The sequence below is a fragment of the Argopecten irradians genome, chromosome 4 (genome assembly GCF_041381155.1).
Source record: "Argopecten irradians isolate NY chromosome 4, Ai_NY, whole genome shotgun sequence".
Classification (NCBI taxonomy): Eukaryota; Metazoa; Mollusca; class Bivalvia; order Pectinida; family Pectinidae; genus Argopecten; species Argopecten irradians.
In genome coordinates this window covers 646,286-659,669 of record NC_091137.1, presented here as the reverse complement: position 1 = coordinate 659,669, position 13,384 = coordinate 646,286, and the positions used below count along the sequence as shown (strand labels likewise).

General features: G+C 33.6%; 1 protein-coding gene across 1 annotated transcript; it reads right to left on the bottom strand.

The window, feature by feature from the left end:
- Positions 1-3,233: 3,233 nt before the first annotated feature.
- Positions 3,234-11,686, bottom strand: LOC138320327 (uncharacterized). Its single transcript, XM_069263249.1, has 10 exons — positions 11,230-11,686; positions 10,848-10,974; positions 9,538-9,883; positions 8,688-8,741; positions 8,137-8,232; positions 6,979-7,059; positions 5,449-5,525; positions 4,803-4,889; positions 3,895-4,211; positions 3,234-3,442 (listed from the first exon to the last, which is right to left on the bottom strand). Exons 1-10 carry the CDS (start codon positions 11,507-11,509, stop codon positions 3,249-3,251), a joined length of 1,659 nt encoding a protein of 552 aa, XP_069119350.1. The 5' UTR covers positions 11,510-11,686; the 3' UTR covers positions 3,234-3,248.
- Between the last annotated feature and the right edge of the window lie 1,698 nt (positions 11,687-13,384).

Below are 13,384 nucleotides of genomic sequence, written 5' to 3'. Positions count from 1 at the left end.
CGTGACAATGCGATGGAATCTTGGATTTCGCGGAAATCACCAATGGAGCTACGCCACTATACGATCATCAGTGCCACAAGAATACAGCCACCAAAACCCATCACCACAAACCACACAAAGAACAAAACAAGAGGAACCAAAATGCAGAGACCACCAACAACACCCTACTGACCACTACACAACCAGCACCGTGAATGAGCCATCAACTTAAAAGACAGAAGATCGAAGACAGAAGACAAACAAAATTGAACTGTAATTACTTCTTAAAATTTTTGACATTTATAAATGTGTTTTTATATATTGGAATTTACTTTTTGGTAAGGTATAGTGTTTTATTGTTTTCTAAACTGATATAATTATACATTTTTAAATATTAGTTTCCATCTAAATATCATAAGTTTTAAGGTACAACGTATAAGTAAATTTATTATTATTTTTTTACATACATATAACAGGATGATAATTGTTCTAAGCGAAACGTTATGTAGTAATGGAATACATTTTTTAATTCAATATGGTAAATATAATTTACTTCCTTACACTTAACTATTTAATAATACCATACTATCAATTTCATTTTTATATTTTTTCTCCTGAGCTAACAGATTTTTGGATAATAATGTTTTGTAAATTTCATTTCTATTAATATGTTCATGACTTGTGCTGTTCATTTATGTCATTCACAGAGAAAGTTCCTCAACATACCTTTTTGTTTTAAATTATTATTTTTCATTTACACAAATACATTTTTCATACAATATATATTTAAAACGTCTGGTTTGTTCTGCTGACATGGTTAACATGCAGTATTAAAATGTAAATTGGAACAACCAGTATGTCTTGAGTACAATAGGGTGGTGAGGTATCTCATTAAGGCCCATTGTCTCGTTATTTATGACATATTTACGTATATATATATTATTTCACGTTGGGAGGAACACCCGATGCAGTTCAATGCCGGCCACACACAAGTTTTTATGTTTCTTTCAACGTTTACATACACAAATACACAATAATGGAACTTTCTTTGCAAAATGATTTTCATTTCATTTGTATTATTAAAGGTATCAGCTTTAATTGGAAAGCGATATTTCATCCTTTTGTTTTTTAAGACGATTCAACGTCAAATTCAAACAATTTTTTTTCTTCTCATTAACGTCATTTTTATATACAGCACAAGTCTTAACAGTACTAGATCAGGATAATTGATTTTTTTTTCTCTTTTGGATTTAATAACTATTTATAATTGATTTTTATTTTGCTTACGAACTGTTATCATCCTATATTTTACAAAATCAAAACATTTCAATATGGAACAATTACGTTATTCATTTCAGTTAACACATTTTGTAATGGTTGGTCAGGTATCTGCCTGAAGACATATCTGCTTCCGCTTTGACAAATTGTGCCCCAGGTCAAAAAACACTTATAGATATCTTATTAATATATATTTGATAATTACGGTAGCTTAACTGTTCATATTAACAGTACAATTTTTTTTAAAAGTTTTATAACATTTTATTTTTAAATTTCTAATACACGTTACATCTTACTTAAAAAAAAAACTCATCAAAGTCGCATTATCTTTTTACAATGACTTGTTCATGATTATGCTGTTGTTATATACTTAATATTTCATATGGGAGTTCTTTTAACAATTTATATCTTACTTTATTTGTTGACACGTATACACATTTTACATATTATATATACTTATGGGAAGTTTCTCTCACGTGCAAATGCATGGAGAATGAAACGTATTTATAAACTTCCCATTTTTTATGTTAGAGGCGGAGTAGTGATGTGATATAACACACACATTTAATTGTTGTTGCTCCGACGTTCTAATAACATATCACGCACAATTCACAACATTTTTTTTTACACAATAACAAAGAACTTCCAATTTCATTTTCATTTGTTCCTTCAGCAAATCATGAACCTTAAAAGTCATACAGAAGTTAGGATTTTTTTTTATTGATAACATCATTAATTTACATACCACTTAATATCATCAACATATGTCAATCCAAACATCATTGTTACATTGTACATTTACCCGAAAATTTATTTTAATGTGTTTTTGTTGAAATATTTACATTGTATGGCAAAAGAATAGTGTACAGTTATGTTAATTTTGAGAATATCTTTTTTTTTTTTTTTTTTTTGCACATTTCACAGTGAACTTTCTTCAGATGTTTTTAGTATAAACAATGCCTTAATATGGAAATTTAATTTTACTTTTGTAGCATAATGATTTCAAATTTTAGCTAATTTGAAATCATATATGAGTATATGGCGAATGTAGTATAACGATGCCTTGAAATGGAAATTTAATTTAAAGATTTAAGTGAAAGTAAGCTATATATAACTTGATAATTTGATTGACCAATGTGAATATGCCTTCAGGCAGTTGATTCAGGAACATCGTCTAAGAATTAAGCCCATATAGGAAGTTAGTTCATATCTAGGAAGTTGTTATTGAATCATTGCCTGACATAATTTTAGGAAATCATGACCTTTACGCCATTCCTGCTTCCTGGTATCGAATATATAAGAGACTCGAGATATTCTTTTAACACACTCTACACTCGACACTCTACACTCTACACTCTACACTCCATAGACACTCCGGACACAACAGACACTACAGACATGGCACACTTCACACCAGGACACTTCTACAGATACCAACATTAGGAAACATGGAAATAATTTTGTACATGTATTTTAGTAGACGGAGAAGTTATGATTGTAATTCCCGTCAGGATGTATAGGACTATATGGTCCTTTATCCACTGTACTAAATATGCATATGGAACCAAATAAAAACCATGCAACTGAAAATTAACGCCTCCATCATCATTCAACTCTACATCTACAACTACAACGACATGAACATAACAAGCAACATCAAGCTTTAAACACCATTTTAAAAGAAAAGACATTTCATTATAGGGAAACTGCACATGAAATTTGAGACGATCACTTCAATAATTTCTGAGAAATAGCGGTAACAAATTTTAATTATCAAAATCCAAGATGGCTGCCTGGTGGCCATCTTGTACACCGATTGGTCCCAAAATGCAATATGCATAACAAGGGTCCTAGGGGAACCTACATATGAAATTTGAGAAAGATCTCTTCAGCACTTTCTGAGAAATAGCAATAACAAGAATTGTTAACAGACGGAAGGACGGACAGAATGCCTAGGTTAAATATATTTAAAGCTTTGCTACATAATGTATTCATATTTTCAAAATCACCTTTTTTATCTTTCCCTTCATATCTATGTCTTGAACATCCTCCAGCGTGAGATGCACTTTTCGTCCAACCATCATGTCAAACAGCAACTGGTTGAAGAATTTTGGAGCTGGTCCTCCGTGGACTATTGACATGGATATAATTGTTCCAGCATCTTTATATGCTCCCGAGCTTAGTGCTAAAAGTAGAACAAGAGATCTCCAGTAGGATCATACATAACTAAGTCCCAAGAACAACTATATACTACTAAATTTGATAACAAGACTATACATAATTGCTTGTAACTAAAAATAATGTCCTTCAAAAAGGGCCCTGTGGACGGTGAACTGGAAGTGTGGCTCTGACGGCCATCCTAGATTTTGGAGAACAAATTTAAATGGATAATGCACTAGCTTTAAAATAAATACCATCAGCAATGTATGTACTTTTTTTTTTAAATTCGGCTTTTAAAACAGTTTGTGACATAATTGGCGGAAACCAATTGTGAACATACAGATAGACAGACAGAATGACAGGACAATTACTAAAGGACACCCACACGAGACATTTTCTTTCTTGTACACCACTAGGTTATACTTCAAGATCGACCACTTGGGTCATACGACTGCAAGTTATCATTATGTTTCATACCGTTTGGATTAAGACTTAAAAGTCTCTGTGTTTTTTGACCTTCAAATATATTTGAAAACTGAATATTTTTCAGCAGTAATCTCAAAAGTTCACGTTTTGGACCTCCTTCATCGACTGCCCCCTCAGGACTTCCTATGTCGTCCGTGAACTTCACTGACATCTTTCTCAGTGGACAGAAAGATTTTCTGTTTATGGCCCTCCTGGCTCCATCCATTACGTCATGTCTGTTAATGTTGAATTTGGTAATTTTGTTGCCATCATCTGCTACATGCAACTTTGATTTAAGAGCGACCAATTCCTCACAAAGATTTGGGATCCTGAAAAAAAAAGTTTCAGTGAACAAAGTCATGCGCAGTCAATTAGAAAATATATAATTTTTAAGGATTTGTTTTTATCAACTATTTCTATTTCCATGACTAAATTTATACTTTTAAGTAGGGAAGTCAGAAGCTGCTAGTAAGTTCTTTCAGGTGGAGCTTTTTCAAAGAAGGACTTTCAACCAATGTTATCATGTCCTCAAATGTTGCCTTATAATTGTTATTCCCTAAAACATTTCATGACATGCAGCAGTGCCTAAAGTGTTCTCTAATTAGATATCTAGTACATTCATTAGCAGTGCACTTAAGGAGGATAGCCTGTAAATAAATCCGTTACTGCAAAATTTCATTGAAATTGCTTCCACGGTTTTTTCAGAAGTCGGACGACGACGGACAAAAGGCGATTAGAATAGATCACTTGAGACTTTGTCTCAGGTGACCTAAAAACAGTTCTAATGGGGAAGTAGCAAAACAGTTTTTGAAGAAATGGTGTAAATTATAAATTTTTACAAAATCCACCTTAATTGGGACTGTAGTCAATTTCAGACAGATATTTCCCTCTAGAGAGGCCAATAGTTGATCAATACTTACCTTGAACTCTCAGCTGGATCAGGAAGTTCATCTCCAGAATCAGAGTCAAGTTGGATATATTCATCGGAGAACAGGCTCACATAGGACCTGAAAAAAAATCCGACAAAAGGGGTTTCAATAGCAATGTCCTCAAGTTTCCAGTGATCTATCTTGTTTACTCAAAATGTTGCAGTATTATATACTCAAAATTGAAAAGAAAAAAAGAAAGAAAAATAAATAAATAAATAAAATTTATCTATAAAACTTATTCAACCGTGAGTTATATTCATATGATTGGGCCTAGATGATCTTCAGTAGACTTAAGCTTTCGTCCATTGAATCCTGGATTGTTTTCACCGAGTAGGTTTGAATTCCATCAAAGTTTCCCCAAATTTGGTCAAAATCAACATTTGCTTTTTTTTGACAGCAGAACCAAAATCATGACAGGTGAACTTCCAGGGGAAAGCGGCATGTGGAGACAAAATTAGGAAAAATTTGATGTATAAACATGACCATTGAGAAGACAAAACATTGCAGGGTTGCAGTTTGGACAACTGTACAGATGGGCACATGGGGGACTTTGTCTCAAAGAGGTTAAGAGGTCATTTGCTGTGTATGTACCCCCAAAGAAGCTCTTTCATAGACTTTTTAAGTTTGCAGAACTTACGTGGATCCTGGAATCCTCCGACTATTATTCCTTGATAAACTCAGCTTATTTCGAACATTTCTGGTTTCAAAGACCACCTGTAGAAAAAGGCGTTCAAAAAGTGTAGTACACAAAAATGTAATAGAGGGTATATAGTTACTACTCAAAGTTCTGATTGTTCTAAGTAAAAATTTATGTATTATTATTATTTATTTTTCAAAATCTAGATTAATGCTAATCAATCTACCTACAAGCTATGGGTTTTTTATGTACAATTCGTTGATGGATAAATTTTTTTATGTATTCCATGCATTTTAAAGTATATGTTAGACCCTTATTTGTAAATAAAATATACGCTAAACATCAATGAAATGAAGTTCAATCTTTGAAAGTAAGGCCAAATTATTTTTTGTGCATCCACAAAATATACAAACGGTTAATATCAACCTTACTTTCCAAGTTTGAACTTGTATTTCATTGATGTTGATCACATGTTTCATGTATAGATATAAGTATACAGTAGTGTAAAGTTACTTCAAGTAAGGCCTTTTCATGGCCACGACAAGGCAAAATTCAAGGCCTTTTCCATAATTCAGAATAATATACTGCAACAAGGCACTTGTATTACTAACAGACGGTCAAGATTCCAGAAAAAAGAACAATTCAGATTCTTTTTTTTTTTTTTTTTTTTTTTTTTAAATATTCCGACACTTTATGCAATTTGGATATAATTTTTAATTGTTTGGCATTCTTTTAATTTTGCATGGAAGTGACCTGACTGATAAAAATCAAGAAAATTCAATGCCCAAAATGGTGTTTTCAAGGCTTTACATGTATCTCCATTTTTCTAAGCCTATCACTGTAGGGACAAACGGACAGTTGACAAACAGTATTTTTTTCTCTTATCAAAAACAGGAGCAGACGAATAAGTATTTTTGTTTTAAAGTTACAACAAAAGTTACTAAGTTTGAGCTTCTAATTTCACTTCAAGATAAAAATATTAAATGATTTATTGCATCATGAAAAAAATCTGTGGCACTATGTCCTATATCGAATGAAATACCGATTGTGCACGCACCAAAAGCAAAATAAATTATTTTATATTATTTTTGTGTTAATTACACATATATATACATGATTAAACATGTCATTGCCACCATTTTCCGGGTGCGTTTGATTGCAAAGTCCCAAAAGACGCTTCCGTGAACGTAAATTATTAAAAAATGATATGCTCCAGGTGGAATGGACTGGTAAAGGACATAAGATATCAATTACTGATGTCGTAGGTATAAGACATCATTTGGGGTTTTAACTGGGGTAACGCCACGATTGAGAAAATAGCTACTGAATTTGGGAAAATATAGTGCTGTTTTTCAATTGGAAATGGGTCCATTTATATAATTACTGAACCCTATAAAGACCTGGAAAAAACCAGATTTGGTTAAAATTTGTTCAGGTGGTTTAGAGGGAGTAATTAATTTCAAAATAATTGTTTTGAAATTAACAGTCCCAACAGACAAAGTTAATGTCAGACAACCTAAAGATACATACTGTCGGTGTTCCTGAATTTGATGGAATTTGATGATGCTCCTGGTATTCTGGTGGATCTCTGGTGTTTTGTTGGATCTCTCTCTTAAAATAAAATTTCATCATTATCAAATGAAATAAAGTCATTGTTCCTGTATGGTATTGCTTTGTTTTAAGATCAATCCGATTTGATCAATTTAGAGACGCCGGTCCTACGTGATATGCCAAAAACCTCAAAAGTAAAATTTTGGTGGCAATTGGGAGTAGTCTATGAGTAATATATATATGATATCCTACACCCTGTCCCATGAAAGCTTGAGGTTAGGTTTAACCTTGGTTGAAACATGAAAAATTAAACTGAAGTCTTATTCGGAAGTAAGACATTTAACTTTGTTACCAAGTTGAAGAAAATCGGTTAATATTTATTACAGTTATTGAACAGAAGTGCCAGAAAATGACTTTTTCTTTTTATTAAATCAAATGGCCATAAAATTGCTAATTAAGATCTGCCAAAAGTGGCGATTGAACTTGGCTAAGCCCTTAAGGCATTTAACTTTGTTACCAAGTTTTAACAATATTCGTTTTTACATTTGATAGTTATTACACAGTCTCAGAAACTGCAGAAAAATGACATTAGTAGTAAATCAAAGGGCCTTAACTCTGATAAATAACATCCGCTGAAAGAGTTGATCGCACCTGGCCAGGTACTTAAGGCATTCAACCTTGTTACCAATTTTGAAGAAAATCGGTTAATATTTATTACAGTTATTGTACGGAAGTGGCGGAAACTGACTTTTTATTTATTTAAGCAAAGGTCCATAACTCCGCTTAATAAGGTCTGTTGAAAGTCGCGATCTTGTTACTAAGTTTGAAGAAAATTGGTTTACATTTGTTACACTTATTGCACCGAAATGGCAGAAAATGACGTTTTTAGTAATTCAAAGGGCCATAACTCTGCTAAATAAGGTCCATCAACAGTCGCGATCGAACTTGGCCGAGCTCTTAAGGCATTTAACCTTGTCACCAATTTTGAAGAAAATCGGTGTATATTTGTTACAGTTATTGCACGGAAACGAAGTGTTACAGACAGACGGACAAAGCCATTTAATTAATATCCCCCGTTTCCCCAGTCATATATTTCAGCACAACAATAGTGGCCTGCGTGTACACAAAAATACATACTGTTGGTGTCCCCAAATTTGATGGAATTGGATCATCAGGACTTGACCTCCAGGTTCCTGTTGCCTGCTCCAGGTGGTCTAGTGGATATCTGGGCTTCTTCAAATGAAATTTAATCATTACAATTATCAATGACATTTTACAAAAGGCCCATCATGGGCCTGAACAGTCACATTACACAGGACCAACTTAAAATTAAGGTTCATGCTAGAGGAACCTGCACATAAAATTTGAGACAGATCCCTTCATCCCTTTCTGAGAAATAGCGGTAACAAGAAATGTTAACGTATGGACGGACTACGGACTGTGAACAAAAAAGCGATTTGAATAGCCCCGCCATCATCAGATCAAATATAGAAAATCGTCTCCTATATGACAATTTTGAAATTTCCCTAAAAATCATCAAAATACCTCATAAAACGCTGTAGTAAGTATGGACGAACAGACAGACAGAATCAGGGTAAAACAATATCCCCCCCCCCCCCCCCGACTAATTTGTACCGGGGCAAAAAATGGTTTGATCAATGTCAACTAATAGAAGTTATATGTACAACCTTTGATGATACTAGTGCAGGAAGGGCATCATCCATATCCACTTCATCTGAATTCTGTCGTGAAAAAAAAGAAACTATTGAATACAATGTTTAATTGTTAGTCATTATTAAACATTACACACCTTGTCCAATTTCAAAACAATTGACCTTATTGTTAGCTTATGGCTTATGGTTGACAAGGAAACCAATTGTAGACAGATGGACAGATAGTTGATTATACAAAAGGTGTCCTGATAGAGATATGAATGTGATTATTTCTCTACAAAGTAAATGAAATCAAATCATATTAGACTGCAAAATCTATTTTAGAAGACTTCAGATTGGCAACAAAGATTTGTCTGGGGGGTCGGAGCCAAAATTTATACAAACTCTTTTCCCCTTCCCCCAAGGATGTTTCTGGCCAAATTTGGTTACAATATCCATGCAGAACTTTGACTAGTAGCGAAATTAAAGGAAATGTTGGCGGACAGATGCCGGGCCATGACAAAAAATTAAGCTCATCAGCCCTTCAGGCCAGGTGAACTAAAAATGTTTTTATTTAATTCTTAATTGAATTTTTGAAAGTTTTGCAATAATAATCCTCAGTGTCAGCTGCTAAAAATAGTGTCAGTCGACAGGCCGTTAACACAGGTATATATATTTTGGATCTAACAGATCAAATATAGCAAGAAATTACTTTATCTTAATAAGCTTTTATTACGTATTAATTTTATGCAACTATGAGGATTATGCAAATAGGGATCATGCAAATAAATGGAGTCCTCTATATTAGATTATAGTATAGTATGGCAATCAATGATGCATTTTTAGTACAAGCATGATGGTTGACTGTTTTATGACATTTCATTACCTGTTTTATCATGAGATAAAGTTTCCCCTGCCCTATATTTGTTTTCAACATTTCACCATTCCACCTTTCACCACCTAGTTGGGGCTCATACAGAGTTTTCCCGGCGCATGTAAGGAACTCAAAGTCCTCTGCTCCAATGTTCAAAATCCTCGCAATTTTACTTCTAATTGTTTCTTCATCATCGATTGTTGAGAAAGTAAAAATCCCCTCACTTAGTGTCAAAGATTTTGCAAATGAGGATGGCAGTTCCACCCGTTTAATTAGACAACACTTAATACTTTTGGTTACTTCCTTTGGTTTCTTTGGGTTTCTGTTCATGTAGGTTTCTCGCGTCTGTTTTCTTGTCCTGGGCAGGAAGGAATAGTAGAGTGTGATTATATTATATAATGCCCATTTACCTATAGGTTTTACAAGCTGAGCAAATACTAAACAAGCAAATTTGTGGAATTTATATGCCCCGCCCTCCGTTAAACAATAAGCATAAATTCTGCTTCAAGTTTTTTTTTCTTATAATTTTTTGGGGGTTTTTGTTTTGAAATTTTCGTTAATTAAAGGGCCATAACTCCGCTAAAAAGGGTTCAATAAAAGTGCCAAGCAAATTAATCCGAGCCCTTGGGACATTTAACGATGTGACCAAGTTACAAAATCACTTTAGATATGTTGCAATTATTGCATTGAAACGAGGCATTACAGACTGACAGACGGACAGACCCAAATTAATACCCCCCGTTTCTGAGACCGGGGATAATTACTAAAAATGAAACGGCATATATAGCCCACAATATAATGTCCTAAAATAAAGTAATGCATATTGCTAATCAACCAAAAGTAGCAATTGTTGATTTCGATCATGGTTACCTTTGAACAATTTCACACTCCCATATGATATATATATAAATATATACATAAAAATAAAAATGACCTAACTTTTCCCACCCTTTTACATTTCCTCAGGGTGTGTGTTTAATCCATAGAAATTATAGAAAATATAAATTATAGGAAATATTAATTAAATAATCATTTCATTTTAAAGGGCCATAACTCTAAAAAGATACACATATCACAGAAATCACCTCCCCTTGATGTGCACCTTCACACCACGATATTACTATGCAAAATTTGAACTCATGCAATTCTCCCAAGAGGTTTGTGAGAAGTTGCAAAATCTTTTGTGGCCAAACAAATGAACTTTATAATAAATTACCTGATAAACCCACCATAATATAGCATGGACGTACCACGGATGGACTTACAGGCAAAGTACCGGACATTGCCTCTCCCAATTACATGTATTTACCGTAAAAACTTACAAAGGCATCCTTGGGTTAAATCCAATTGGGGAAGTTCCTGGAGTTTTCAGTTTCTGTGTAGATCCAAATGTTCTGGAGATGTTCATTGCTAGGCTGCTAGTGTTTCTCAAGACGCTTCTGGCCTGATCTACAATATACAAAATATACCTAATAAGGAATAAAGAAAAATTAAGAGAAATGCATGATATACACGTACTCATAAGCAGAGACATAAATAAAGAGGGACTGGTTACTCGTTCACAAACATCAGTGTTTTCCATGTTTTCTGGCAAACATGCCCTAGCTGGTAAAGTGATTTTTATCCCGGTGTATAAATAAAATCAAGATCTAAATATAAAGGAGTCCACATACAATGTGAAATTGTCTGTCAACAAATACAAACCTGTAGCAGTCGCACTTGTTACAAGAAAAACATCTTCTTCTGAAGGAATAAGAAATGCTTCGTTTTTGACAGCTACTGCCATCCAACCAGAACCTTCATGGCCATCTTGATCTGCTCTGTTGGGAGTCTGTCGTCTGTATTTCAGTCCAATGGCTTGTGGAAACTGAGATTTTATGGTCGATATCTCTATTTTATCGCCTGCAGAAACTGGTATGAAAATTCCATCAGCATTCATATGCGGTAACACCAGCACATGCCGGTCAGAAGATGCAGAAGACATTTTCCTGGAATAAATAAAAAGACCAAATATTTATTTTACCTTCTTGTCTAACTTACTCACTCTAAGGTGGTGTTAAAGGATGGCCCATGTCGCTTTTTCTAATATTTTAGTATAAATATATGAAAGAGACGTATCTTTGTGCCATTGTATGTATTTATTGAATCAAAGTCAATACGTTATTTTTTTTTTTTTTTATTTTTAATAACAGATGATCAAATTAAATGAATGATGTAGGCATGTATATATATATACATGTAGTTGATGTCTACATTGATCTTCACTGTTCTTTGGGGTATTATACTACCTGTGTTTGAATAATTACGTTAAAGTTAAATTGCCCTAGGAGCGTGCGCTCGCAGCACTGCAAAAGTCCGACTACAGTGAGAAAAATCTCATCATTTTCATTAGGGATCCGGAGATTTTTTCTCTCATACTATTCCCAACCCAGAATTAACCTTACTTCCTCGGAATTTTAAATTCCTATCCATAACACACAGTACAACAAATAGCAAGCACACTTCACATGACAAATACTAGACTATTCATTGTGTACATATTTATGGTTTATGTTACTTTAAATCATAAGACACATTGCCTCTCCCCAATTACATGTATTTACCGTAAAAACTTACAAAGGCATCCTTGGATTAAATCCAATTGGGGAAGTTCCTGGAGTTTTCAGTTTTCTGTGTAGATCCAAATGTTCTGGAGATGATTCATTGCTAGGCTGCTAGTGGTTTTCACAAGGACGCTTCTGGCCTGATGATCTACAATATAACAAAAATATACCCTAATAAGGAATTAAAAGAATAATTAAGAGAAATGCATGATATACACTTACTCATAGCACATAAAATGGAAAGAGGGACTGGTTACCCTTTCACATACGGTGTTTTCCATGAATTTCTACAAACCATACCATAAATCAGGTAAATATTTTTATCCAGGGGTATAAATAAAATTCAAGATCTAAATATAAAGGAGAACATGCAAATTGTGAAATAGTCTGGTCAAATACAAACCTGTATGTTATTAATAAAAAACATTGTATCATCCAACCAGATAATGGCATCTGATTGCCTGATCTGGAAATGTATGTAATGTTTTATTTTATCGTTTTATTTGCATTCCATATGCGGTAACACCATTATAGAATGAGCAGAAGACATTTTCCTGGAATATGATATTTATTTGTCTTAAAATATATGTTTTCAATACAAATTATATCTAATTTGAATGTTTTTGTTTTATAATTTTTATATCAAATTATATCTAATTTGAATAAATGTTAACATGGCGACGAAAGTGGTTATAAGATATATAAATGATAAGAATTTTCAGAGTTTGAAATTTGACTAATATATTATTATCTACATTTCACATATGGCGCTTCATAAATATTTACATGTGTAGGTCAAGCACAGGGTTTTTTCATATTTAACATAGTATTGTACGTATATGACAAGCTATTGGAAACAAATTCTGTTAGGTCACAGTAGATCTACTAATTACATATCCATGTTTATTATTATGATACATGATAAAGTTCTCAATGAGTAAACATGTTTCCCTAAGTTAATACAGCCTCTACGTTGGGTCAACTTTCCAGTATTGGCTCCATACCCAAATATTGACATATGTTATCCTGATTACTGCTATATTAACTCGCCAATAATCTCTGTACAGAGTCGACTCCTAAGACGCCACTAAACGTATCGTACCATCCACTCACTCTGCGTTGGAGTTCTACATCACACACACCACAACACCTACGCACAACACGAAGATATAAACATCATATTTTCTGTATTTGAACTTAAACTTAAAGTAGCAGCATCGTCCTAGTGTGGGCGAGTTTCCAGATTTTCATATAGC

Excerpts from the sequence above, each read along its gene's own strand:
- LOC138320327 (XM_069263249.1), bottom strand. The coding sequence starts at position 11,509 with ATGTCTTCTGCATCTTCTGACCGGCATGTGCTGGTGTTACCGCATATG. Across the intron at positions 9,884-10,847 it reads TTTAACCCAAGGATGCCTTT|GACAAGAAAACAGACGCGAG; the intron begins GTAAGTTTTTAC and ends CTTCCTGCCCAG. Across the intron at positions 5,526-6,978 it reads CAAATTCAGGAACACCGACA|GTGGTCTTTGAAACCAGAAA; the intron begins GTATGTATCTTT and ends CTTTTTCTACAG.